The following is a 27044-nucleotide window of genomic DNA, read 5'->3' on the forward strand; positions in this document are numbered from 1 at the left end:
TGTAGTCCCTCCTCTAGGAGCCCGAGGCTTGATTCGCGGTAAAGGACTATATTTCCCAGAAGCACCCTAAAAGCCCCGGAGGAGGTGCCGCCTGCTCCTCCCTCCACCGCGCTCTAGGCTCTGCACCATCCTTCCCAGAGTTTCTGCTATCATATCTGGAATCTTCTCTGAGGCCCTGTGTTCCAGTGGGTGGCCGGGAGAGTTGACAGTAGCCCTGTGTGGGTAGGGAGCCCAGTGTTTGTAGGCACGGCGGTCACAGCAGAGCGTGGCCACTTATGCACCAGAAAACACTGTGAAGGTCATCGTAGCCGCTATGTCCTCGCCACCGGCCAGCCCCGGATCTTGATGGGGGGATCTGTGTGGCCCTTAACGTTTTATCAGTGCTTGCTCACAACTATGAGCTGTCACCTTTCTCTCTTTAATCCCACTGCCCCTCACATAATGTTGTGCTGTCTGGTTTCTAGAAAATAAATGCCAGGATCACAATTTTTGGAGCTGCAAGAGCCTTAGAAAGGCATGCCAATTCATCCCTTTCTTTTTGTAAATGAAACAGGTTTCCAAAGAGATCGCTTTATTTTTCTTTGTATTTCATCTGTACTTTCAGCATGATCATAGCATAACCACTGTTGAGTGCCTGCCTATTCTGATTTGGTGCTTTACACACTTACTGTTCTTTGTTGTTGTTGTTTAATTTCCAAATCAACCCTATGTGTAGGTATTATTATGATTATCCATTTAGGAGATTTAAAAAAAAAAAGGTAAAGTGACTTGTCCACCTTTATACAACTAGCTAGTATGAAACACCAACATACCATAAAGCTGAAGTAATCAATACCGTATTTTTCCACAAAGATGGATTAAGATACCAATGCAATAGAATAAAGAGCCTACCCAGAAACACTCATGCATTTATGTAAACTTCATCTGTAACAGAAAAAACATTATAAATCAGTAAAGAAAGGAAGAAGATTCTACGAATAATGTTGGAACAATTGGTTATCCATATTTTTAAAACTCAGGGATTAGTATTTCAAACCACACAGAAAAGTCAATTTCATGTAGATCAAAGGCCTAATTGTGAAAGGGAAAACTTTCAGGAGTTCCTGTCACGGCTCAGTGGTTAACAAATCCGACTAGGAACCATTAGGTTGCGGATTCCATCCCTGGCCTTGCTCAGTGGGTTAAAGATCCGGCGTTGCCATGAGCTGTGGTGTAGGTCGCAGACTCAGCTCGGATCCCGGGTTGCTGTGGCCGTGGCGTAGGCCGACAGCTACACCTCCGATTAGACCCCTAGCCTGAGAACCTCCATATGCTGCAGGTGCAGCCCTAAAAAGACAAAAGACAAAACAAACAAAAACCTTTCAAACATTTAGAAGAAAATGTGAAATATCTTTATGAACTTGCGAGTAGAGAAGAACTTCTTAAATAAGATACAGAAATAATAGGAGTTACCACCGTGGCTCTGCAGAAAAGAACCTGACTAGCATCCATTAGGAGGCAGGTTCGATCCCTGGCCTCACTCAGTGGGTTAAGGATCTGGTGTTGCTGTGAGCTGCGGTGTAGGTTGAAGATGCAGCTGGGATCTGATGTTGCTGTGGCTGTGGTGTAGGCCGGTGGCTGCAGCTCCAATTTGACCCCTAGCCTGGGAACCTCCATATGCTACAGGTGTGGCCCTAAAAAAAAGATACAGAAATAACAAAGGAAAGTTTGATAAATTTGTAGTATATTAAAATATATATAAGATGCCATAAAGTATAAAGATAAACTAGAAACTATAACTGAAAAATATTTTACTGCAGAATATACAAATAATTTCTACAACTCAATAAGAAGTGGTAAATAACCAAATGGGAACATTGACAACTGATGTGAACAGACAGTTCACAGAAAAGGAAACTCGAGCAGCCGCTCAATATGAAAAGACACCCAATCTCACTAATAATCAGAGAAATGGAAATTAAAATAACAATGAAATACAATTTCATGCCCACTTGGTAGGGGAAAAAAAAAGTAAAAATGTGACAATGTTAAGTGTTGTGAAGGCTCTAGAGAGATAGGATATTTCCTACATTGCTGGTAGAGTGAGTAGCAATTGATAGAACCACATTAAGGCTGGTCAAATTTAGTAGGTTGGAAATGGGCTGCATTGTTAGACACCTCCAAAACCCTTAAATTCAGTGTCCTGAAGTCAAGAAGCTTATTTCCCCTCCTGCATAAAAGTCTCAGGTGAGTATACAGGATATGCAGTGTAGTTCTGCTCTCAGCAGTCAGGTGACCCAGAGTGGCTCTGTCAGGTTCACTGTATGGCTTCCAAACTTGTTCTACTCACCACTATCACCAGATACACAGGTGGAAGGAAAGAAAAAAAGACTGTGGAGGAGGTGTGACTTGGCCTTAAGGCAGCAGCCAGAAGGTAGCATGCATCATTTCCACTCACGTTCTATCAGTGACAACGTAGTCATATGATCAGATCTGAGAAGGAAGCTGGAAAATGCAGTCCTCAACCGGGCAGCTACAAGCCATCTACAAAGTGGCTTTGTTACAGTGGAAGAAGGAAAGAACAGATTTTGGTGAGAGCTAATGTTCTACCACATACGTTTATTGTTGAACCCAGCCACTTCTACATATATGCTCTAGAGTAGCCATTCTCAATCAAGGCTTCTGAAAGTGAATTAAGCCCTATACAAAATTATTTGAGTGACTATTTTCTTGGTTCTCTCCAGGATAATACATAGCTAGTATCATTCCAGATGCCCAAAGGAAACATTAATTCTTTATCCACAATGAATACCTTTGAGAGTTAGGGCTTAATGCCACTAGCTGAGAAAAGCTGCCCTAAAGGGTCTCTCACATATGTGCACAAATGAGATATGTTTGTTGTGCATTGTCTGTAATAGTGGGAAGAATCTAGATTTTATTAACAAGATAACAAGATTATGGTATTTGTATAATGGGATACTATATAGCAGTTAAAGAACAAGGGTTATAATATGTCAATATGTATGAATCTCAAAAACAGTGTTGAGCAAAAATAAATTACAAGAAGACTTAAGTTGGGATTTCCTGCTGCGGTGCAGTGGGTTAGGAATCTTAGCTTCACCTGCTTGGATTTAATCCCTGGCCAGGGAGCTTCCATATGCCACACATGTGGCCATTAAAAAAAAAAAAAATTGACTTAAAATTGTACAACCTCATTTATATTAGTTAATTAAATTAATTTGTATTAATTTATAAATGTAAAAATATGTTGTTAATGGACATACACATATGTACTTTCTGTAATATTTTATCTCTTTAAGAAACAATTTATAGGAGTTCCCATTGTGGCGCAGAGGAAATGAATCCGACTAGGAACCATGACGTTGCAGGTTCAGTCCCTGGCCTTGATCAGTGGGTTAAGGATCCAGCGTTGCAGTGAGCTGTAGTGTGAGTCGCAGACATGGCTTGGATCTGGCATTGCTGTGGCTCTGGCGGAGGCCGGCAGCAGCTCCGATTTGACCCCTAGTCTGGGAACCTCCATGTACCACAGGTGCGGCACTAAAAAGCAAAAGAAAAAAAAAAAAAAGAAAGAAAGAAATGATTTATAAATGTTAAAATTTAACAAAGTACATATTAAAGTAAATATTATTAGCTGTACTTTTTGGTAGCCTTTAAGTATTCCATGATTAAAAGTTTTAGAATCATAGTAACAAACCGTTTTCCTCTCAATGGGGACATGTGCGATTTAACAGAAAAATCTTCAAGGTTTTTTTTTTTTTTTTTTTTTTTTTTTTTGCTTTTTAGGGCCGCACTCTCCGCATAAGGAGGTTCCCAGGCTAGGGGTCCAAACGGAGCTACAGCTGCTGGCCTGCACCGCAGCCACTGGAACAGCAGATCCAAGCCACGTCTGCGCCCTACACCACAGCTCATGGCAATGCCAGATCCTTTAACCCACTGAGCGAGGCCAGGGATCAGACCTGCAACCTCATGGTTCCTAGTCAGATTCGTTTCCACTGCTCCACGACAGGAACTCCATACCAGATCTTTATAGACATAGATATGGGTATAAATGTATAAATACAAATCTACTGAAAATACTTTAAGCACCTCTGGCCATCCAGTGAGATAAGATAAACTTTCTCAGCACATCTCAAGCCTCTGCTCCAAGGCATATTGGTAATTCAAACCATGCTTCAAACACTGTAGTGCTCAAACGCTGCATATCTGACACCTTCATATAAAATAAAAATCTTCAAAACTTCCCCTGAAATATTTCACATATATTGATAATAGGTTTTTGGGTTTTTTAATGGCTGTGCACTATATGACCCTGGTTCAAGGCCTCAATACACTATGGTACCATCTTGGCCTGTCTGAGGATAGCCACCTGGGCCAAAGCATTAACTTACTTACATCGTATTGATTCCAAAGCATCCCCTCCTTGAAGTCTACTTGTGTTGTTATTTGTGTTGTCAAGTGTTTTGGGGGTGATATTCTCCAACCTTTAGGGAAGGGCTAGAGAATATGTGTTGCAATGCAGAACTATATGCATTTTTAAATCTATTTGTGTGGTATATGTGTAATGTACTAAACAGACTCATTTATTCAATATTTGATGGAGATACAATGGAGCTAAATTTTGTTTTTCTTTTCTTTTAGGGCTGCACCTTCGGCATATGGAGGGTCCCAGGCTAAGGGTTGAATTGGAGATGTAGCTGCCTGCCTACACCACAGCTCACAGCAACGCCAGATCCTTAACACACTGAGCAAGGCCAGGGATCAAACCCGAAACTTCATGGTTACTAGCTGGGTGTGTTAACCACTGAGCCAAAATGGGAACACCTGGAGCTAAAATAGACAAGTTTCCCACTCTCCCAGGGTTGAATCCTGGATAAACTCTAATCCACATTTAAACTATAACTGTGATGTGTACCAGGAAAGAAGGGTAAATGTTACATCCAAAAGAGAGTAGGAGGTAATGAGGTAAAGATGGTGGAAGTAGGCAGAGGAAGGAGCACTCCAAGCAGAGGGGACAACGAAGGTCAGGTGGTGGGTCAGGAAGGGAAGGAAAAGACCATGTCATAGGTTTTTAGAGGAAGAGCCAAACGCAACCACTGCAAGGTTTTAAAAGGTGAATGGGTTAAGGATTGAGAGACTAAATTTCCATTTTGAAAACTTCCCTGAGGCTGGCAGACTGGAGAAAGAATTAGAGGCAGTTAAAATGGAAAAGAAGAGCCTAGCTGGGAGTGACTGGTGTCATCCAGGATGGAGGCTCGGGCTAGAACTGTGGTGGCAAAGATGGAAGGAAGTGGGCAGACTTAAGAAAATTAGGAGGTAACATCCACAAACCTTGTTGGTGAGTTAAGTATGGTAAGATGTGAAAAAAAGACGTCATGGGTAACACCTTGGTTTCTGATCACAGGACTGGATGGATGGTGGTCATGCAAAGACATAAGAAATGCTCTACTGCAGTAGCCCCCTGACACCCTCCTCCACCCAGCGTGCCAAGAGCTAATAACGTCATCATCCCACATGTGCTGTGGCACCATGGTGAATCCTTCTGCCAGTTATATAAACAAAATTTCTCTTTTGCAGATTAATTTTACAATGAAAGTTATTTTCATGGAATAAGACTTTTTCTTTTTTTGTCTTTTGTCTTTTTAGGGCCACACCCAAGGCATATGAAGATTCCCAGGCTAGGGGCTGAATCGGAGCAACAGCTGCCGGCCACAGCCACAGCAACACAGGATCCAAGCCGCATCTGCAACCCACACCACAGCTCATGGCAACACCGGATCCTTAACCCACTGAGCAAGGCCAGGGATTGAACCAGAGTCTTCATGGATACTATTCGGGTTTGTTAACCACTGAGCCACAAAGGGATCTCTGGACTTTTTCAAGTTAGTTAATAAACAGAATCTTTTTTTTTTTTTTTATGGTCACACCTGAAGCATATGGAAGTTCCTAGGCCCGGGGTCAGATTGGAGCCACAGCCACCAGCCTGTGCCATGGTCACAGCAATGCCAGATCCAAGCCACATCTGCAACCTACACCACAGCTCTCGGCAATGCCATGAAGGCCAGGGAGTGAAACTTAGCCCTTGTGGATACTCGCCGGGTTTATCGCTCAGCCACAATGGGAACTCCAATAAACAATCTTTTATTTGACATCATGGAAACAACACAGTGCCATAGAATAATGTGCCTCTTTATTGGTCTCAGGCAAATTAGAAAAGAAGAGAGGATTTAAGGTGTAAACAACGCCAAAGGAAAGCTAAATGACATCATAGCATGGTATAGAGACAAAGGTTTCACAGTATTTTTCATAGAGAACTGTGGGGGAGAAGTGTTCACACAGAACCCAGTAGTATAGGTGTGTTATGATAAGTCATATCACATATTCACTTTATGAAGGAAAGTATTACACACTCCCCACTTTTGTAATGATAACCCTCCAAGTTCATCAGCAGTAGGGGTACTTAATTTGAATGAAATGAAGAATTGCTTTTAAAAAACTTTTAAGAACTATTATACTGAGATGCTCTATCAGACTGGCTCAGCAAAGTAATAGACAGGTGTTTCAAAAATTAGTTCTTTATTATAAAGAGGGTAAAATGTCAGCAATAATCTAATTTTAATAAAACAATATTATCCACCACATTATATTAGTGTTGTGTCGATCTAGAAGACAGAATGTAATAGAATATAAAAATTTGTAGGTTTATTTTAATTTTATAGTGTTCTAAAAATTATAAGGGAGTTCCTGTTGTGGCTCAGGGGAAACGAATCTGACTAGTAATCAAGATGACATAAATTCAATCCCTGGCCTCGCTCAGGGGGTTAAGGCTCCGGCATTGCTGTGAGCTATTGGTCACAGCTGCAGGTCACAGACTCGGCTCTTCTTCGTTGCTGTGACTGTGGCATAGGTCAGCAGCTGTAGCTCTGATTTGACCAACCCCTAGCCTGGGAACTTCCATGTGCTGCAGGTGCAGTCCTAAAAAGACAAAAAGATAAAAAAAAAAAAAAAAGAACTATAAGCCTAAGGACTTGAAATATGGTTTTATGAATATACATATTCAAGTAATTCTGTAATATAAATAATTTAAGTCACCAAGAGAGGTTTAGGAGAATTGTTTCCCTTAAAAGAGGTCTAAACCTTATTCAAGTTTGGGAAACACTGGGCTATAAAGTTGAACCAAACTTTAGCTTGTTTTGCAAGAACTTCTGTGATCTGGCCCCACGTAATACCACAACTTCATTTCCTGTCACTCTCCTACTCAAATCTGGGGTTCTGACAATACTGTAATTTCCACGTTCCTCTATCCAGAACAACAATCTAAATCTACTCAGCTAAAATAACAAGCATCACAGTTTATAGACAGACTTTGGGATTTTACTCCTCCTATAAAGACAGTGAAGGATGACTTACTGAAGCAAATGAAAGGATGCAGTGTGTAATATCTCTAAAGGTAAAATGTACATGAGAAATTCTCCCACATTGTGAAGTATGGACTGGGCACCTGTCAGGTCCCAAATCAGAAGCGACAGGGTCCCACTAAGCCGGAGAAGCCAGAACCAATAGTGCAGCCAAGATGGAGCTTTCTCACTAGACCAGGCCTAGCGGAAGAGTGGTCACTCCCAGTCAGTCCCCAGAGCTTCTCAGGTATGTGTGTTGCTTTATAAATAGGGGCTTTTGATTAGAAAAAGAGAGAAATGATTTTGTTCTACATTGGCAATAACCTCTCTGGCATGAATGTCAGTTCAGGAAAATTAAAAACTGATGTAGGCTGTGTTTATTTTTCATTAAAAATAATCCACTTATTGGAGTTCCCTTTGTGGCGCAGTGGAAATGAATCTGACTAGGAACCATGAGGTGCAGGTTCCATCCCTGGCCTCGCTCAGTGGGTTAAGGATCCAGCGTTGCCGTGAGCTGTGGTGTAGGTTGCAGACTCGACTCGGATCCCGAGTTGCTCTGGCCCTGGTGTAGGCTGGTGGCTACAGCTCCGATTAGACACTTATTGAATTCCATAAAGAAAAAAATATGTACTCTTAAAACTCAAATTATATGTTATTGATTCCAAGACCACCAATGAAAAAAAATCAGCATCGCTCTTCAGCTACTAAAATGTTGCTGCCTGAGTATATTTTTGAGGTAACAATACTAAAGTATGTTTTAAAATTCTCATCCTAAAATTAGATCTAGGTAGATGACATGTGTCCTGCAGCTGATAGGCCACTGATCTAGAGGAAAAGAAAGAAAAAAAGATTCCTCCTTGAGGCAGTCTAAGTTTATATTGTTCAGGGTTTCAGAAACAGGTGGAAATTGGTATCTGCTTTACCTTCTATTTGTTTGTAGGTTCTTACAGTTCCAATGAACTTCAGGTTTTAAAATACTTATCTAGGAATTCCCTGGTGGCCGAGTGGGTTAAGGGTCCAGCATTGTCACTGCTGTGGCTTAGGTTCCATCCCTGACCCAAGAACTTCAGCATGCTGTGGGTGCAGCCCAAAAAATTTTTAAAAATTAAAAATAAATAAAATACTTATCTAAAAAAGGCTTATCTCATTTATTTTTAAAGTTTCTTGATTTATTTATATACATGATGCCTGCATTCTATGTTCTATCTGTTGCAAGTCTAAGACAAATTTTTTAAGTTTTCTTCCTTCTAGATTTACTCTATTTACCTAAAGCAGTGTTTCCCAAAAATATCCACAGAGTACTAGTTCTGCAAGATATTCTGAGAAAAGTTAATTTCCAGTGTATCTAGCTAAATATACTGAGAAATTCTACAGCAATAAAATCTATATCTCCTTGTTTAATTCAGCATTTCTCAGACTTTTTCGAGCTTAAAAAACAAAAGTAATTTTCAGAAAAGCATTTAACACCCTGTAGAACTGGTATTCCACAGAAAATGCTTTGGGAAATGCTAACTCAAAGTCATCTTTAAAAAGGGCAGGGGGGGACTTCTTATCCCATCCTAAGCCTTCTTATCCCATCCTAAGCCTTTCTCAAAAGGTGAGGAATGATGCTGAAGGGGGTGGAGGGATGGTTTCTGTCAGTATGCACCTGAGTGAGGCTGAAAGAAAACACTTGTGCTCATGCGAACTGGTGATTCAGTCAACCCAGATATTTTAAGTCTGGAAGATTCTTTTTTTACTTTTTGTCTTTTGTCTTTTTAGGGCCACACAGGAGGCACACGGAGGTTCCCAGGCTAGGGGTCAAATTAGAGCTGTAGCCGCCGGTCCACGCCACAGTCACAGCAACTTGAGATCTGAGCCATGTCTGTGACCAGCGAAGCCAGGGATCGAACGCACATCCTCATGGATGCTAGTCCATGTTCACTCATTAGTCCTTTGTTAACCACTGAGCCACGACAGGAACTCCAGGTCCGGAAGATTCTATTCAGCCTGAAGTAACCTGAGCAATCCTGAGACATTGGAGATGACAGTAACAACTACTCTTTCTGCCATTTCTTACTGTTATTGCTGCTTCAATTCACTAGTTGCTTAGGATGGGATAAGCAATCTACAAACATTATCTCTAACCACATAAAACTCTTGTAAGATACGTTTCATCCTCTCAATCTTGGAGAGGAGGAAACTGGGGCTGAGAGACGGTGACATAATTCTAGCAGAAAAAATGATTTGGTCTTAGACCTTTCTTACTGTCTCATGGAACAATCTGAAAAGCTTCTTCATCGAAGCAACATCTCTCCCTTGGGTCTCACAGCCACTGATGACACTTCCCGGAGCCCTCCCTGATAAAAGTCATTCTAGAAGAAAACAGGTTAAACTACTGATGACTTTGGCCGCTTACCCATCATATGTCTGGTTTTACCAGGAACCAAATATTCACACATTCTAAATCTGACAAGACCCACGATCACCTAGACATTTTGAAATTACTGCCTAAGGCTCTTTAAGAATCAAATGAGAAAATTAATCTTAACATTAAAAAGCAAAGTTAAACACCTACAGAGGTCAAGCAGGTGATATGGGGAGTTGGGAGGAATAACACAATAATTGGTGAGAAAAACTATGATGGTCTAGAAAGAATATGATCCATCCAAAGGGCTTACCTATGTCTTAGATTTGGGAGAAAGCATTGTTGTCAAGCAGAAATGTGAGGCCAGTATTACTTGATCTAATTTTTCAAGTGAAACCAGAAACAGTTTTTATGTGAAATCTCCCAGTTTTAAAAATGTTGACAACTAACTAATTTCTTAAAAGCACTAGCAGGGCCAAAAACAAAAAACAAGATAAACGAACAAACAAAAACACTAGGATCTGCAGGCTGATCACTCATGACCTCATAAGTAAGGTTCTACTGAAAGCCCTGCAACTTCCCCTCCACCCCATTCCCTCCATCCAATAGACCTGGGTCCAAATTGCTTCTGACACACTCGAAAAAATCAGAGGTTAAGACTTGCTAGTGTAGAAGTCATATTTAAAACCTCAGAATCTAAAACATATAATTTGAAAAGATACTTGCACTCCAATGCCCACAGCAGCACTATTTACAATAACCAAGACATGGACACAACCTAAATGTTCATCAACAGATGAATGTATAAAGAAGATGTGGTACATATACACAATGGACTATTACTCAGCCATAAAAAAGAATGAAATAATGCCATTTGCAGCGATATGGATGGACCTAGAGATTATCATACTAAGCAAAATAAATCAGAAAGACAACTACCATATGATATCACTTATATGTGGAATCTAAAATATGACACAAATGAATTTATCTATGAAACAGAAACAGAACTTATCTCTCTCACAGACATGGAGAACAGACTTGTGATTGCCAAGAGGAAGCGGGTGGGGCAGGGCTGGATTAGTAGTTTGGGATTAGCAGCCTATTATAGAAAGAATGGATAAGCAAGGTCCTTCTGTATAGTACAGGGAACTATATTCAATATCCTGTGATAAACCATAATGGAAAAGAAAATAAAAAGTAATATATTTATGTATAAAACTGAATCACTTTGCTGGACACCCGAAACTAACACAACATTGTAAATGAACTATACTTCAATTTAAAAATTAAAAATAGGAGTTCCCATTGTAGTTCAGTGTAAATGAATTTGACTAGCATCCAAGAGGATGCCGGGTTTAATCCCTGGGTTAAGGACCCGGGTTTAATCAGTGGGTTAAGGATCTAGCTTTGCCATGAGCTGTGGTGTAGGTCACAGACAAGGCTCAGATCTTGCATTGCTGTGGCTGTGGTACATCACAGCAGCTATAGGTCTGATTCTGCCCCTAGCCTGGGAACCTCCATATGCCGAGGCTACAGCCCTAAAAATAAATTAATTAATTAATTAAATTTCAGAATATGAAGTTGGTTACAAAAAAGGAGGCCCCCTCCAATTTTTTTTTTGAAAGATAGCAGTAGGGTTAAAATAAGTGCATGTGCCACTTAAAGGCAATGGCAGTCATTTTCTGCCTTTTCTGTGGCATGCTGTATGCCAGAGGGATATAAACAGTATGAGGAGGCCATTAACACTGCTCCAGTAACTTGATATTTTTTTATTCCTCTTCTCAAAACTGATTTGTCCAAATACTTTTGGAGACCAGATTCAGGTCTAGTTAGGACATGGGATGGAGCAGTCCTCCATGATATTCTGTTGTCACCGGGGGCGCCTGCTAGAGAGATGGCTGATGCCACCTGACGCATGAATTATTCAAAGCCAGGGCTTGAGGTGTGGCCTGTGGTCTTTTAAGGTCCACAGCATCACTAAGTCCCCAGAGAAGAGCCAAGGAGAGGGAGATGGAAAGAGGCTGGCTCCATGGGGAAGGATTCTTCCTCTGCCTCATTCTCCACCTGCTGCATCAAGGTAAGATGGGATGAGAGCAGGAGCACAGCATACATATAACTTCTGAGAAACAGGGAAACCAAGCTAATTTTTGTGATTTCTAGACAGTCAATGACTAGGTATTCATTTCGGTAAAAATGGAAACTCATGATGCAGACAGCTTTGTAGCTCTTTCTAGGCTCCTAACCCTTCGTTGACTCTTCTCTTTAGCTATTTCTCCACCCTCCCTGCTGCTATGGGCCGCTTCTCTTTCCCCATGTTATTCTCTTTCCAGGCATATAATCTACTTCATGGTTTTTTAGTATTAACTGATGTTGAGAAGAAAAATCTTTCTCAGTTCTTTTAAGCAAAGGAAACACAGCAGGGAAGATGCTAAGGGGAAGGAGGTGGAGGAGAAGATCTACCATGAAAGAGGGAAACTATCAGGACAATTTTTCCAATCTAGAGTACTTTCTTCTTCACTACTGAGAGTAAGCAATGAGGGTTAGGATAACATCAGAGACAAATAAAAAGAGACTCTAACAGAAGATGTTACCACATACATTTTCTGTTTCTGCTCCACAAAGTATGGTAAGAAAAGGGTTGGATATAAGATGGGTATCAAGGGACTCTTTCTAAGATCTTCTCAGTGGTGATGACCCCTGAATTTTAGAAGAGAAAAATCACAGCACATAGCAGAGACACAGCATTCAATTGAGAAACTGAGTTCTTTCCCACGTATTTTTCACTACCTACATGATTATTTCTCTTGTCATTAATTCATGACCATCTATGCCCTGTTCATAGAGTGAGGAAGAAATTGTGATTGCAAACTCTGTCACTGACATTCACCCGAATGGCCCAAGGACAGAAGCGTGTGGTGAGATTATTAAGAATATAGCAGGACACTAAAAAGTCGTGGTCAGAGCTGAGTTTGCATACAGATTTGGACAAGCTTTGCATGCAGAGAAAGATAATGGAACTGAGGATGGAGCCCAGACTCAGTTCACAATAGCCACTTCCACCATTTGCCTACCACCACACCTCAAGCTCCCAGGCCAGGAAGGAGGAATCCACGTGCTTCTCCCATGCCCCCTGCCATCTCTGTGCAGAAATACTCCCCAGGCCCCAGCCCTGGCACTCTTCTCACAGTCTCTGCTCTCCACAGGACGAGGAGGCACATTCCCCATCAATTGCTCAGGCTTTGACCAGCATGGGGTGAATCCTGCTGCCTTCCAAGCAGTATTTGACAGAAAGGCTTTCCGTCCAGTCACCAACTTCAGCGTCCCCACTCATGTCAACATCTCCTTCACCTTGTCTGCCATCCTGGAAGTGGTGAGTCCTGATCCAACTCTGTAATGGTCTAATGGTGAGAAGTGAGTCCCCTAACTGGATTTTGTAAAATTAAGAGCTCAGTCTATGGGGTACAGAGGCATGTCAGGGAATGCTACAGTGATATCACTCCAGGTAAAAGCCATCCTTTTTTGTGACTACTTCACAAGACCCTCATACTGGTGCTTTCACTTACATTTCCCATGTACCCTGGATTATTTGACCTACATTTTTCAGGAGCTTATGATTAAAAATCATAATTGCTACACAGAACAGCCTTGGAAATGAGTACGAGGTGGGTGGTGGCATTGGACCTGACTTCTCAAAGTAAATGACCCTGGATAAAAATTGTTTTTCCATTGCTTATTTGCTGTACAGTAGAAAGCTGACAGAACACTGTAAACCAATTATAATAAAAAAAATAAAAATCACTTAAAAAATTGTTTCTCCAGGATGCACGGCTTCAACTGATGACATCATTCCTGTGGCTAAATATGGTATGACAGACTCAGTTTCCCCTTTGCTCTGGACCTCCCTTATTCCACTCCAGGGTCTAACTTTGCAGATTAAAATGGATAAACCTAAGGATACCCACAAATTAGACAAGTTCAAACAGAGTCAGACCAACAATGAAAACATACCCCGCCCCCGATCATTCTGCCACTTTAGGAGGGCAGAGATGGGGCTCAGGAGCAGGTGGCATAAATGAAGATTATGGAAGCCCATACTTAAGGCGCTCCATCCCAGGGAATCCAAGTCCAAGCTCAAGGTCTCCCTTGAGAGCATGGAGGGAGAAGTGGAAGCGAGGAAAACTTTGTTAGTGACATTGTGACAGCTGTCACCAAAGAGGGAGTGGGAAAGTAAAGACATGAGCAAAAAAGGGATGTAAAGTGCAGGAGACAGAGGAAGCCTACAACTAGTTCCCATCCGCTGTTTGTCCCACACCACGGTCTCCTCTAGGTCTGGTACAATCCATTCATCAGGTGGAACCCAGAGGAATGTGGGGGCATCAAGAAGCTCAGCATAGCAACTGAGAACCTATGGCTCCCAGATATCTTCATTGAAGAGTTGTGAGTATTAGCGCTGAAAAAAGCAAAAAGGAAGCCATATCTCCAGGCAAGGGTGTGATGTAACCAGAAGGGGCCACACCAAGACTCAGAAAGAAGCAGCATCTGAAACCCCTAGAACATGGTGACAGGTGGAAGAGGGGAGTCACAAGAGTGGGGCTGGAGCATAGGAATGTGGTGACCTGAGAGAGAAAGAAGGCCAAGTCTGATGGGGATCCCACAACACCCACCTCCCTATCCTCCTCACATACAGCATGGATATGGATCAGACACCTCCAGGTCTCATGGCTTATGTCAACAGTGATGGCCACATCAAATACAGTAAGCCAATGCGCATGGTCAGCATCTGCAAACTGGACATCTTCTACTTCCCCTTTGATGAACAGAACTGCACGCTCACTTTCAGTTCTTTCATCTACACAGGTGAGTGAAGTTCATATGTTGGCAGGCAGAGGCAGGGGTTTGTTTTGCATTTATTTATTTATTTATTTATTGTCTTTTTGCCTTTTCTAAGGCTGCTCCTGTGGCATATGGAGGTTCCCAGGCTAGGGGTCTAATCAGAGCTGTAGCTGCCAGCCTACGCCAGAGCCACAGCAGTGCAGGATCCAAGCCACGTCTGCGACTTACACCACAGCTCACAGATCCTTAACCCACTGAGCAAGGCCAGGAATCAAACCCGCGACCTCATGGTTCCTAGTCGGATTTGTTAACCACTGAGCCACAATGGGAACTCCAGAGACAGGGTTTTGAGAGAGGAGGACAGAAAGCTGGGAACAGGATGGGAGTCTCACTGAAAGGGGTGGTAGAAGGTGAGTGGTAAGGAATCCCGCAGTCTGAGCAAAGGGGCTGGGAGCACTGGGAGGGGCTGAGTTGTATGGATCTCCTTTGCAGTGGAGAACATGGTCCTGGGCATGGAGCAGGACGTCCAGGAGATTTCAAAAACATCGCAGAATGTCGTTTGGAGCAAAGGGGAGTGGGTACTCCAGGGTATCCATCAAAGGATGAAGATGACAACTGTGGGCACCAATGAGTACAACCAAATCGTCTTCTATGTGAGCTCAGGGGCCCGGATTGGGACCTTTTCCTAAGATGTGTGGCGTATGTCCTCCACTGGAATGTAAGCTCTCTCACTAGAAAATAAGCTCCATGGGGGCAGGGATTGTCATCACTTTTTTCACTGATAAATCTGCAGTACCTAGAACAGTACCTGGCTCTCAGTACATAGTGATTGGATGGATCCTCCCTGAAGAGGAAACAAAGCTCCCGTGGCAGTGATTTATAATAAGTATGAAACTCCCCGCTACCCCCATCCCCAGGTCTATCAGAACTGTCTGGGGGGCAGGAATTTTTATATTTATTTTTAAAAAGAGGTGGTGGAAAAAATTAAATTAAAAATGAGGGAGTTCCTGTTGTGGCTCAGTGGTAACGAACCAGACTAGTATCCATGACAATGTGGGTTCGATCCCTGGCTCTGCTCAGTGGGTTAAGGATCTGGTGTTGCCGTGATCTGTGGTGTAGGTCACAAGTGTGGATCAGATCTGGCATTGCTGTGGCTGTGGCGTAGGCCGGCAGTTGTAGTTCCAATTTGACCTCTAGCAGGAATTTCCATGTGCCACAGTTGCGGCCCTAAAAAAAAAAAGAAGAAGAAGAAAGAAAAAGAAATGAAATTTAAAATGAGGTGGTGGAAAAGTTGTAAAACGCTGTCTTAAGGATATTATGATTCCAAATCCTGGTGACCTCAAAATATCTGCTCTGTCTTGTTTCCTCCCTGCTACTGGTTTTGAATGTCCACCAGTAAAATCACTAGAGATTAGACCTTGATGAGGAAAGCAGCAGAAATATAACACATGATATCAGGAATCTGGTTCCTCAATTCTGCAAAGAGCACATCAGTAGGAATAAATATTTAGGTAGAGAAAGTTGACACTTTCGACCAAGAAGGAATGAGATCCATTTCAGTCGTAAGCAGCATAGTAGAATCAACCCTGCAAAGGCAGAGTGGTGATTAGGATGGCTTTGCTGGAGAGGGAGGGCAATGAAAGGCCCCTGAGATAATGTTTCCTTCCAGAATGTGTGCTCTGGGACAAATCTCAACTCTTGCTCTTAACTGGCTTGGCAGCCTCCCAGCCTACTTCTCACTTCTCCTCCTCTCCCCACCAGGTGGCCATCAGGCGCAGACCCACCCTCTATGTCATAAACCTTCTGGTGCCCAGTAGCTTTCTGGTGGCCATCGATGCCCTCAGCTTCTACCTGCCAGCAGAAAGCGAGAACCGTGCCCCATTCAAGATAACACTCCTCCTGGGCTACAATGTCTTCCTGCTCATGATGAATGACCTACTCCCCATCAGTGGCACCCCCCTCATCAGTATGGCCCCCACCCCACTGTTGGAAGAGGGGGGAGGAGGCAGGGCAGGGGGCTGAACTGGCTAGATCTGCAGAGGCAGCTAAGACAGAGGGAGAAAGCGGTCACCTTGGAAAGGGCTCGCTGTGTGAGACAGAAGAAGGGAGGCTTGGAGGGTCCTCTGAACCTGACTCACTCAGGTGTGCTCCTTCCACCCAGGTGTCTACTTCGCCCTGTGTCTGTCACTGATGGTGGTCAGCCTGCTGGAGACCATCTTCATCACCTACCTGCTGCACCTGGCCGCCACCCAGCCCCCACCCCTGCCCCGCTGGCTCCATTCTCTGCTTCTGCACTGCACCAGCCCAAGGAAATGCTGCCCTGTGGTTGCACCCCAAAGGGGAAACTCGGGTCAGGACCTCGGTCCCGCCCACCTTCCTGGTGAGGGAAGCCTGCACAGCCCACACTCCCTCCTCCATCCCCTCCAATTCCCTGCCCCCGCCTCCGTCCCTGCCCCCACACCTCCCCAGCTGACCTTGGCCGCCCACAGCTGAGTCTCTGTCTCTGCAGGCACGAAGGAGCCCGTGGAGCTGGTGGGGAAGGGGCCGGGTCCCAGAGAGGCAGAACTAAGTGGGTGCCCTGGGTCAGCGAGCACCCAGCCAGAAGATGAGGCTCAGAAGCAGCACCTGGTCAGCCTGTGGGTGCAGTGCAGCCACATGATGGACTCCCTGCTCTTCCGCCTCTACCTGCTCTTCTTGGCCACCTCCATTACCACGGTCATTGTCCTCTGGAACACCTAGGGAGATGCCCACCTGAGAGTTCCAGGCAAGAGCTTCTCTTTTCCCCAGGAAACAGCCAGGCCCTCACACCTACCCAAATCCTGTCTTACAGACCTGACAACGCCTTGCTTTCAACCTGGTCTTCCTGTGCAGTTTCAGACAAGACCTGATGGGTTCCTGTGCCCTCATGAGTGAAGTCCTTGTTCCTGCATGCCATCTACTCCCCTCAGCCCTCCCAAGCGTCCTGCCTGCCTGGCTCCTCAGGATTCAGGTTCCTGGAATACTTCTGTGATTGAATCTCCTCCAATAAACCCCTTTGCAGAAGGCACTGGTTCATCCCTGCATTATATTATAGTACCAAAAACCTTGAGGTTGAGAAACTTTGCAGAAAGTTTGCAGAAACTTTACATTACCAAAGTAAGAAGGACTTTCTTGTTTTTTAAATCTATTAAACAATATGAGAAAGTGGGGAGAGGAGAGAGAAGGGGGCAAAATCTATTACAAGGAATTACAATAAAATAGGGATTCACCTAAATTATCACAAATTATCCTGGATTTAAGCTTCAGCAATTAATAATATGCCAGAAACAGGCATCTCTTGTTTAAAGAGTGAAGCCTTTTGTCTCAGCCTGACATATGACTAATTCATCATTAAGCACTTAAAGTGTTAACATAATTCTAAATTCTGCTAACTGTCTGTGCTGCAATTAGAGTTGATCCAGCCTTTTTTTTATTTTTTTAAGCTTTTAAAAAAATGTTTTTAAATGTATATTGGAGTATAATTAATTTATAATATGTTGATTTCAGGTGTATGACAGCAATTACATATCCATATATCTATCCTTTTTCAGATTCTTTTCCCATATAGGTAATAAAATCTTTTTTAATGTTTTTTTTTATTTCTCCAATACATTATTTTTTTTCTACTGCACAGCAAGGTGACCCAGTTACACATACATGTACACATTCTTTTTTCTCACATTATGATCCATCCTTAATCATACTAAGAAAAGAACCCTGGGCCAAGGAAAGCACATTTGAAAATGGCACCTGCTTTATTTGGGAGTAATACAAATGCCCCCACGTGAACTGGAAAATTCCTCTCCTTATCAACTGCCTCATCATTTGAAAGTCTGTATCTATTGGCCCATCATTTCCAATAGCTTCCTGGGGGGAGGTGAAGGCCCCACTGTATCGCATGAGATCTGTGGTATGATTTGCTGGACACAGGTTCAGAAAAGCACAGACTCAAGATCAACTCAATTACAACTTGAACACAATCTTTGTGGGATCTCAGTTCCCAGACCAGGGATGGAACCTGGGCCGCAGCAGTGAAAGCGCCAATTCCTAACCACTAGACCATCAGGGAAGTTCCCACAATCTTTCATTTTTCACAACCGTTTCTTTTCCTTTCTTTACTTTACTACTTTCTATCTGAAGCCTAAATTTCCCAGGTCATAACAGGGTAGTGGGAAAAAAAGAGAGTCATAATATTGTTTACTAAACTCTCTTTTCCTGGTTCCTCTTCTCCACTGCTCTTCCTCAAATGTCTTTGGCTTCCTCTGGTCACTGTAGATGCTCCAAGGGTGGCAAGGCTACCAATGTCCACCAGAAGTATGGCTGCTGGTAGTGCGGGCCTGAGGTCCTACCCCAATATTCATTGCAGAACTTCTGCCCCCTCAGAGCCCAAGCCACTGGAGGGCTGAACTCTCAGTACACATGTTCCGAGGTCGGGGCTGAGTCACCAGAACCAGATGTCACTTGCTCTTTCCATGCAGTCCGAAGTCCACAGGAATCTGGGCATACCGAAGCAGAAATACCCTGCTCTACTCTGAATGGCTCCTTTCACTCAAGTCTTCCAACGAAACTTATGTCCCTTACTTCTTTTATTTTGCTCTGCCTTTTTTTTTTTTTTTTTTTTTTTTTTTTTTTCTTTTTACAGCCACAGCCTGTGGAAGTTCCCAGGCCAGGGGTCAAATTGGAGCAGCAGCTGTCAGTCTACGTCACAGCCACAGCAACATGTGATCCTTAACCCACTGAGTGAGGCCAGGGATTGAACCTATATCCTCACGGACACTATATCAGATTTTTAACCCACTGAGCCACAACAGGAACTCCCAATTTTCTTTTTTTTACATTTCAGGAAAGTCTTTGGCTCTTCAGTTTCTAGAAGCTTGTCAAGCACTCCTCTCAGCATCACCAGCCCTCCAGGCATGTCCAAGATCTAGTATATACACAATCTAGGCTTAAAACAGGAGCCCTGATAGTCACCTAAATAAATTAGCGTGTCGTTATTATTTAGAGCATCTGTTATTATTTTGGCAGTTCCTCAACTCACAGCTTCTACAAAATGGGCCTTTAGAAAGAATACAGTATAATAATAATAACAACCAACATTGATTATTAACATATGGCAGGCACTTTTCTAAGTGCTTTATATAAATACACACATTTAATCCTTACAGTAACCCTATGACGTAGGATCTAGAGATCCACAAATACCTTGGAGCCAAATGCAGAATTTTTCAGATTTTAAAAAGGTAACAGGAGTTCCCCTTTGGCTCAGTGGAAATGAATCCAACTAGTACCCATGAGGACGCAGGTTTGATCCCTGGCCTTGCTTAGTGGATTAAGGATCCAGCATTGCCATGAGTTATGGTGTAGGTTGCAGACATGGCTCAGATCTGGCCTTGCTGTGGCTGTGGTGTAGGCCGGCAGCTGTAGCTCCAATTCAACCCCTTGCCCAGGAACTTCCATACGCCATGGGTATGGCTCTAAAAAAAGCAAAAAAATTAAAAAATTTTTTAAATAAAAAAATTTTAAGATAACAATCATGCATGTACTATATATTACTAATACCCCAAGCTGAGTATGGAGTAGCACCCTCTACTCAAACACAATATTTCTGCAGAAAAAACCTACGAATATTCACGCCAGGTAGCAAAAATGAAATTACGAATAGTCTCACATCAACTCAGGGCAGGTTTGCCACCGAATAACTTACAAAAAATCATTTGGTTTTCAAAGCCCTTTAGGTTCTAGAACTATGGTTTTGTATTACTATCCTCATTTTATATATTCAAATAAATGAGATGAAATAAATGAGGAAATGAAGCACAGAAACGTGCAGTGACAGCCACTGAGCTGTCTCCCAAGTTTCCACAGTTAGTTAGGTGACAAAGCTGAGGTTTGAACTGACTCTAGACATGAGTCAGCTGACTCTAGACATGGCACTGAGCCTCTGCCACATGGCCCCTGAGATGGGGGATGAAACCAGACAGGTTCTCCATGAGTTCCATGTTGAGACAAAAAGCCGCTGCAAGTCTTCATCAGCAAACACTGTAGGAGAATTGATACAGGAAGAGTCCCTGAGACAAACTTTCTTGTCCATTTCCTTCTACTCCGTCCCTCAGTCTTTTCTACCCCTCACTCCCTCCCTCCGCCCTCATTCTAAGTCATAACCCCCAAGTTCACTAACTGCACTTCCTCCACTGCTTTTTGAGTATATATTTCCCCAGATCTGAACTGGGCAATTCCTCTTACCTTTGTGTTCTCTAGGGATTTAGCTTTTTGCAGCTGATATTTTATTGCCAGATACTTCTGGATGTTCCATGCCTATGCCCTCTCCTGAGACCGTCACTTCATGGGGGAACTCATCCTTGACGTAGCTGAGTAGCTCACTTAGCCAGATTTTGAGAGGATCTGAAATTATGAGATCCATCTGCATCATTCTGTTTTTTTCCATCCATCTTCATGATACATATTTCTCTGCTTATTCTCTTTACATTTTTTTCCATTACATAGCTTTATGTTTTATTTAAATAGAAAATATGCACTTTATCTTTTTTTTTTTTTTTTTTTTTTTAGGGCCACACCTGAGGCATATGGAAGTTCTCAGGCTAGGGGTCAAATCAGAGCTGCAGCTGTTGGACTATACCATAGCCACAGCAACGTGGGATCTGAGCCATGTCTGTGACCGATACCAAAGCTTATGACAATGCCAGATCCTTAACCCACTGAGCGAAGACAGGGATCCCACATTTGTCCTCATGGATACTAGTCAGGTTCATTACCACTAAGCGGGAACTCCCTGCACTTTATATTTTTTGACATATGGATTAAGATGCTCTATTGCCTTTCAGCAAGAGAAAGCATGATGTAATTATAGTGATTTTATTTTCAAAGTCAAAATCTGAACATGTGATCTTAACACACAATGGATAATCATCCAGAATTTTTTTTTTTTTTTTTTTTTTTGTCTTTTTGTCTTTTTGTCTTTTCTAGGGCCACAGCCGCGGCATATGGAGGTTCCCAGGCTAGGGGTCTAATCGGAGCTGTAGCCACCAGCCTATACCACAGCCACAGCAATGCGGGATCCAAGCCACGTCTTCGACCTACACCACAGCTCATGACAACACCAGATCCTTAACCCACTAAGCAAGGCCAGGGATCGAACCTAATTCCTCATGGATGCTAGTTGGCCCATGACGGGAACCCAGTGGTTCTTGCACGCATTTTTGTTCACTTTCTTTTTCTCCAAGCCTTTATAAGCAGTTATTTCTCCATGTTTTTGACATGATTTTGGGGTTCCATATTAACCCGACATTAAAACGTATTACACTGTTACCGCCTTTGCTTCTGTCTCCTTTTCCTGCAGACTCATTCTGGGGTGTGAAGTCACAGGCTGCAAGTCTATCCTTTTCCTCCTCTCCAATTTGTGATTCTCCCTTAGATAAATTCTTATTTGATCATTTGCTGGCACTGGTTCTTCTATATAGTAGAGAAAAAAAAAATAGTATATATGGTATAGAGACTCTGGGACCTGGAAGCTGAGTTCTAATTTGACTCCATTACTTGCTGGCTGGATAACCTTATCCAAGTGGCTTAACCTTACAAGTTTAAATGTCTTCATTTATGACATAGACCCAACAACACAGATTAAATTATTTTTAAAATATGAATTTAAAAAAACCCTTATAGGCTTGCAGAAACTAGAAAGCCCAATGGGACACACTAGACAGCATCTTTTTACCATGCAGCCTGACACCTAAAGGGCAAAATCGACTTCTGGGTGGGAGGCACTAGACATAAAGAATTACAGACTTTCTAGCACAACCCCCTCATTTTTCAGATGAGAAAAATGAAGTGGAGAGAAGTGAAGTGATAAGTATGGGGTTGTCACTATTCAGAAGAATCCAGGCTTGTCAAAGTGGCAGCCACAGGTGGGAGGTTGTCCTGGGCCCTCTTCCCAGGTGCCTCTGAGGAGTCCTAGGATGCTCTCTCTTTCTGCTCCAGGCGTCACAGCCAACCTGACTTCAGGTAGTGACTCGCCTGCAGGTTAGATGTTTTGGCTGCCTCCATGCTCCTGGATCATTAACCCTGGCCAATGGCCTCTGTATGTGATTGCATCTATCAGGGCTGCAAAACAATGGTCCTTACTTCCCCTCCACCCACCAGATAATTCTGCTTTTGCCAGGTTACAGCTATATTCCCAAATCTGATCCCTCAGGGTCACAGATAAAGGGGTCACAGAGGGCCATGCAGCGTGATCCCCCTTGGAATAAGCTAAGGCGAAAAGGTCTTAGTATCCGACTTGCAAAACTACAGCTCCTGTCCTGTTTACCTTTATGTCAAATGTTATCTAGGCCAAGGAATTTCATTTGTGGAAAATTAGGAGCCTAATAATGTAGTCCACAAGACTTCCCAGTTGTGGAGTAATAAAAAGAACAAAAAAAAGAACAACGGAACTAGACTGACCTGGGTTTGAATCTGGATTCTACCAACTCCCAACTGGGTGGACACTGAGTAAAATTTTTTGACCACTTTGCACCTCAGTTTTCGAATCCATAAATGGGAGTGATAGTTCTGGCCTCTCAAAGCAGTTAGGAGGATACGAATACTGTAAGTAAAGGACACACAGTACAACAAATGGGAGCTCTGGGTAGGCCATTTGGAGCTGGCCTTTATTAGAAACTTAGCGGGCATTAAGAAATAGAAGGCTGGGCCCTGGATCCAGCCCTCTGGAGTCTGCCAGTTACAGGCTTTTGTGCTTCTGCCAACCCCCAGCTCCTCCAAACTGCACCCAGGGTGGAAGCCACCTCAGCCACACCATGGGAATAGCAGGGAACGTCTCTGATATGGCCTCTGGACTCCCACCTAATCACCTTTCTTATATCTGCCAAAGGGGCCTGTGTCTCTCCCCATGCATAGTGAACTGATGGGCCAGATATTGAACTAAACTTTATTGAGCATCTTTTCATGCCTCTTGGCCACCTGTATATTTTCTTTGGGAAAATGTCTATTCAGATTTTCTGCCCATTTTTAAATCAGCTTGTTTGGGTTTTCTTTTCTTTTTTTTTTTTTTGATACTGAATCATATGAATTGTCTATATAGTTTGGATATTAAACTCTTTCCACTAATCATCAGAGAAATGCAGATTAAAACCACACAAGAAGTCTGTAAATAACCAATGTTCGTGAGGATGTGGAGAAAAGGGAACCCTAGCACATGGCTGGTAGGAATGTAAATTGGTGCAGTCACTATGGAAGATACTATGGAGATTCCTCAAAAAATTAAGAGTAGAACTACCACGTGATCCAGCAATTCCACCCCTGGGTATATAGCTGAAGAAAATGAAAACACTAATTTAAAATGATAACTGCATATTAATGTTCACATCAGCATTATTTACAATAGCCAAGATATGGGGGAAACCTAGTATTCATCAACAGATAAGAGATAAAGAAGATGTTATATGTATATAGTATATATATGCAACGTGGAGAAATGGACTGTCCTTGGTCCGTTAGATTTATAAACTGTTTTAAAATTTTCATCCTTTTGCTAAAATGGTGGACTATGTCACTGGTAAATCATGAATCCTCTGGTGAATAATGGTGTGACTTAAAGCCTTCATCATGTTATATTTTCTTTTCAGACATTAATAACTTTATATTTGGGGAAATAATGGTTTTTAATTTTATTTAACCAGAATCTCTGTCCTGCTATAATGAAACATTTTGTACCACAGCTGAATTAAAAATAATATTGCTGACTTTAAAAAATACTGCTATAATATTATATAATAAAAAGTATATATGTGTGTGTGTGTGTGTGTGTGTGTGTGTGTATAAAATGGAAAACTACTCAGCCACAAAAAAGAATGAAATTTTGTCATTTGCAATAACATGGAGGGACCTAGGGGTATTACACTTAGTAAAATAAGTCAGAAAAAGACAAATACTGTATGATATCATTTACATGTGGAATCTTAAAAAGAAAACAAATGAATGACTATAACAAAACAAACAGACTCACAGATATGGAGAAAAAACTAGTGGTTACCAGTGGGGAGAGGAAAGGGAGAAGGGGCAGGTAAGATAGGGACAGGGGATTAAGAGCTACAAACTACTATATACAAAATAAATAGGCTGTGAGGACATATTGTACAGCACAGGGAACATAGCCAATATTTTACAATAATTTAAAATAGAGTATAATCTATCAAAATATTGAATTATGATGTTGTACACCTGAAACTAATATAATATTGTAAATCAACTACATTTCAATGTAAAAAGCATTTATTGACTACTTGCTGCTATATGCCACACACTGGGGTGGTGGAAGAGGGAAGGAAGCAAAAAAAAATATGCTTCCTGCTCTCCATGAGGTTACAAAGCAGGAGGGAGGGCACACATGCACATATGCAAAGAGATATTTCCAGTTTAAAGATCACAACAGCATTCAGGTGTGTGGTGCGGAGGGGAGAGGGAGGGAAGGAGGGAGAAAGAGAAAGGTAGAGAGATTGAGGAAGACATCACAGAAAATGGGATACTTTGAGTTGAGCTGAATCTTTAAGAATTTATCAGTAGGACAAGAGATCAGTGGTAGAAGGTGTATTAGGTGGAGGGAATGTGGAGAAGTAAAACCACATATCGAGTGCTGGGATCACATATTGAATGTCGGGGTGCTATTTAGTACCTAATGTTTCTCCCTGTGTAGTCCAAGAGCCCTGTGTTAGAATCAGCTGTGAGTCTAGTTTAAAATGTAAATTCCTAGGAGTTCCCACTGGCTAAAGAACGCAACTAGTATCCATGAGGATGCAGGTTCAATCCCTGGCCTTGTTCAGTGGGTTAAAGGATCTGGTGTTGCCATAAACTGTGGTGTAGGTTTCAGACATGGCTCGGATCTGGAGTGGCTGTGGCTGTGGTGTAGGCTGGCTGCAGCTCTGATTCCACCCCTATCCCAGGAAATTCCATGTGCTGCAGGTGTGGCCCTAAAAACAACAAAAAAAAAAACAATAGTAAATTCCTAAGTAGTTCTGCAGTTCTGCAGTTCTGATTTGGGGCTAAGATTCTGATTTAGGACCAGAGTTGTAAGGGTAAGGTCCATTAGGTAATAGTGATATATATTAAAGATAAGAACAACTCTTTATTTTTTATTGAAAAATAGTTGATTTACAATGTCAGTAGTTTCAGGTGTGCAGCACAGTGATGTATATATATATATATATTCTTCTTCAAATTCTTTTCCTTTATAGGTTATTACAAGACATTGAGTATAGTTCCCTGTGCTACACAGTAGGTTTCCTTGTTAGTTATTTATTTTATATATAGTAGTGTGTATTTGCTAATCCCATACACCTAATTTATCCCTTTCCCCCCTTTCCCCTTTGGTAACCATACTTTGTTTTCTATGTCTTTGAATCTATTTCTGAAGAACAATTCTTTTATAACATAAACTCTAAGGCAAAAAAGGGTGGAGAGATAGGTAAGCCTTCAGTCAGGGAGCCCTTTACATCATGCTAAGGAGTGAGATTCATCCTTACAAGCCAGTGGTTCTCTAAGTGTGGTCCAGGATGACTAGCTGCAGCAACACCTGAGAAACTCATTGGAAATACAAATTCTTGGAGTTCTCATCCTGGCTCAGTGGGTTAAGAACCTGACTAGTATCCACGAGGATCCCTGGCCTCACTCAGTAGGTTAAGGATCCAGCAATGCCATGAGCTGTGGTGCAGGTCACAGATGCATCTCAGATTTGCGTTGCTGTGTTGGTGGTGTAGGCTGGCAGCTGCAGCTCTGATTCAACCCCTAGACTGGGAGCCTCCATATGCCATGAGTGCAGTCTTTTTTTTTTTTTTTTTTTTGCCATTTCTAGGGCCGCTCCTGCAGCACATGGACGTTCCCAGCTAGGGGTTGAATCGGAGCTGTAGCCGCCGGCCTGCACCAGAGCCACAGCAACTCGGGATCCGAGCCTCTTCGGCGACGTACACCACAGCTCACAGCAACGCCAGATCCTCAACCCACTGAGCAAGGCCAGGGATCCAACCCGCAACCTCATGGTTCCTAATCAAATTCGTTAACCACTGAGCCACAAAGGGAACTCCCCATGAGTGCAGTCTTTAAAAAAAAAAAAAAAAAAAAAAAGACAAAAGACAAAAAGAAAAACTCAGTCCCAGCAATCTTAACGTAACTGTGGTAGACAAGGGGAGCCACTGAAAAATTTTTTTGCAACTGTGGCTCCAATCTGATCCCTGGCCCGGGAACTCCATAGCCTGTGGAGCAGCCAAAAGAGAAAGAAAAAAGGAAACAAAATTCAAGGATAAGAAGGATATAGTCAGGTCTGCATTTCAAACTGCACAGCCTACACAACAGAGGATAATTTAGAAAAATCCAGTCTAGGAGTGAGACCACTAAGGAAGTGACCAGGTATGAAGCCTGGGGCTTTAATGGTACTATACAGTTTC

General features: G+C 42.5%; 1 protein-coding gene across 1 annotated transcript; it reads left to right on the forward strand.

The window, feature by feature from the left end:
- On the forward strand, nucleotides 11289–19195 carry LOC100156142 (5-hydroxytryptamine receptor 3D-like). Its single transcript, XM_021069941.1, is given in 5 exon segments — nucleotides 11289–14467; nucleotides 14469–14601; nucleotides 16339–16548; nucleotides 16720–16957; nucleotides 17087–19195. Coding segments are annotated over 5 exon segments (846 nt in total). The 5' UTR covers nucleotides 11289–14432; the 3' UTR covers nucleotides 17317–19195.

The sequence above is a fragment of the Sus scrofa genome, chromosome 13, assembly GCF_000003025.6.
Source record: "Sus scrofa isolate TJ Tabasco breed Duroc chromosome 13, Sscrofa11.1, whole genome shotgun sequence".
Lineage (NCBI taxonomy): Eukaryota > Metazoa > Chordata > Mammalia > Artiodactyla > Suidae > Sus > Sus scrofa.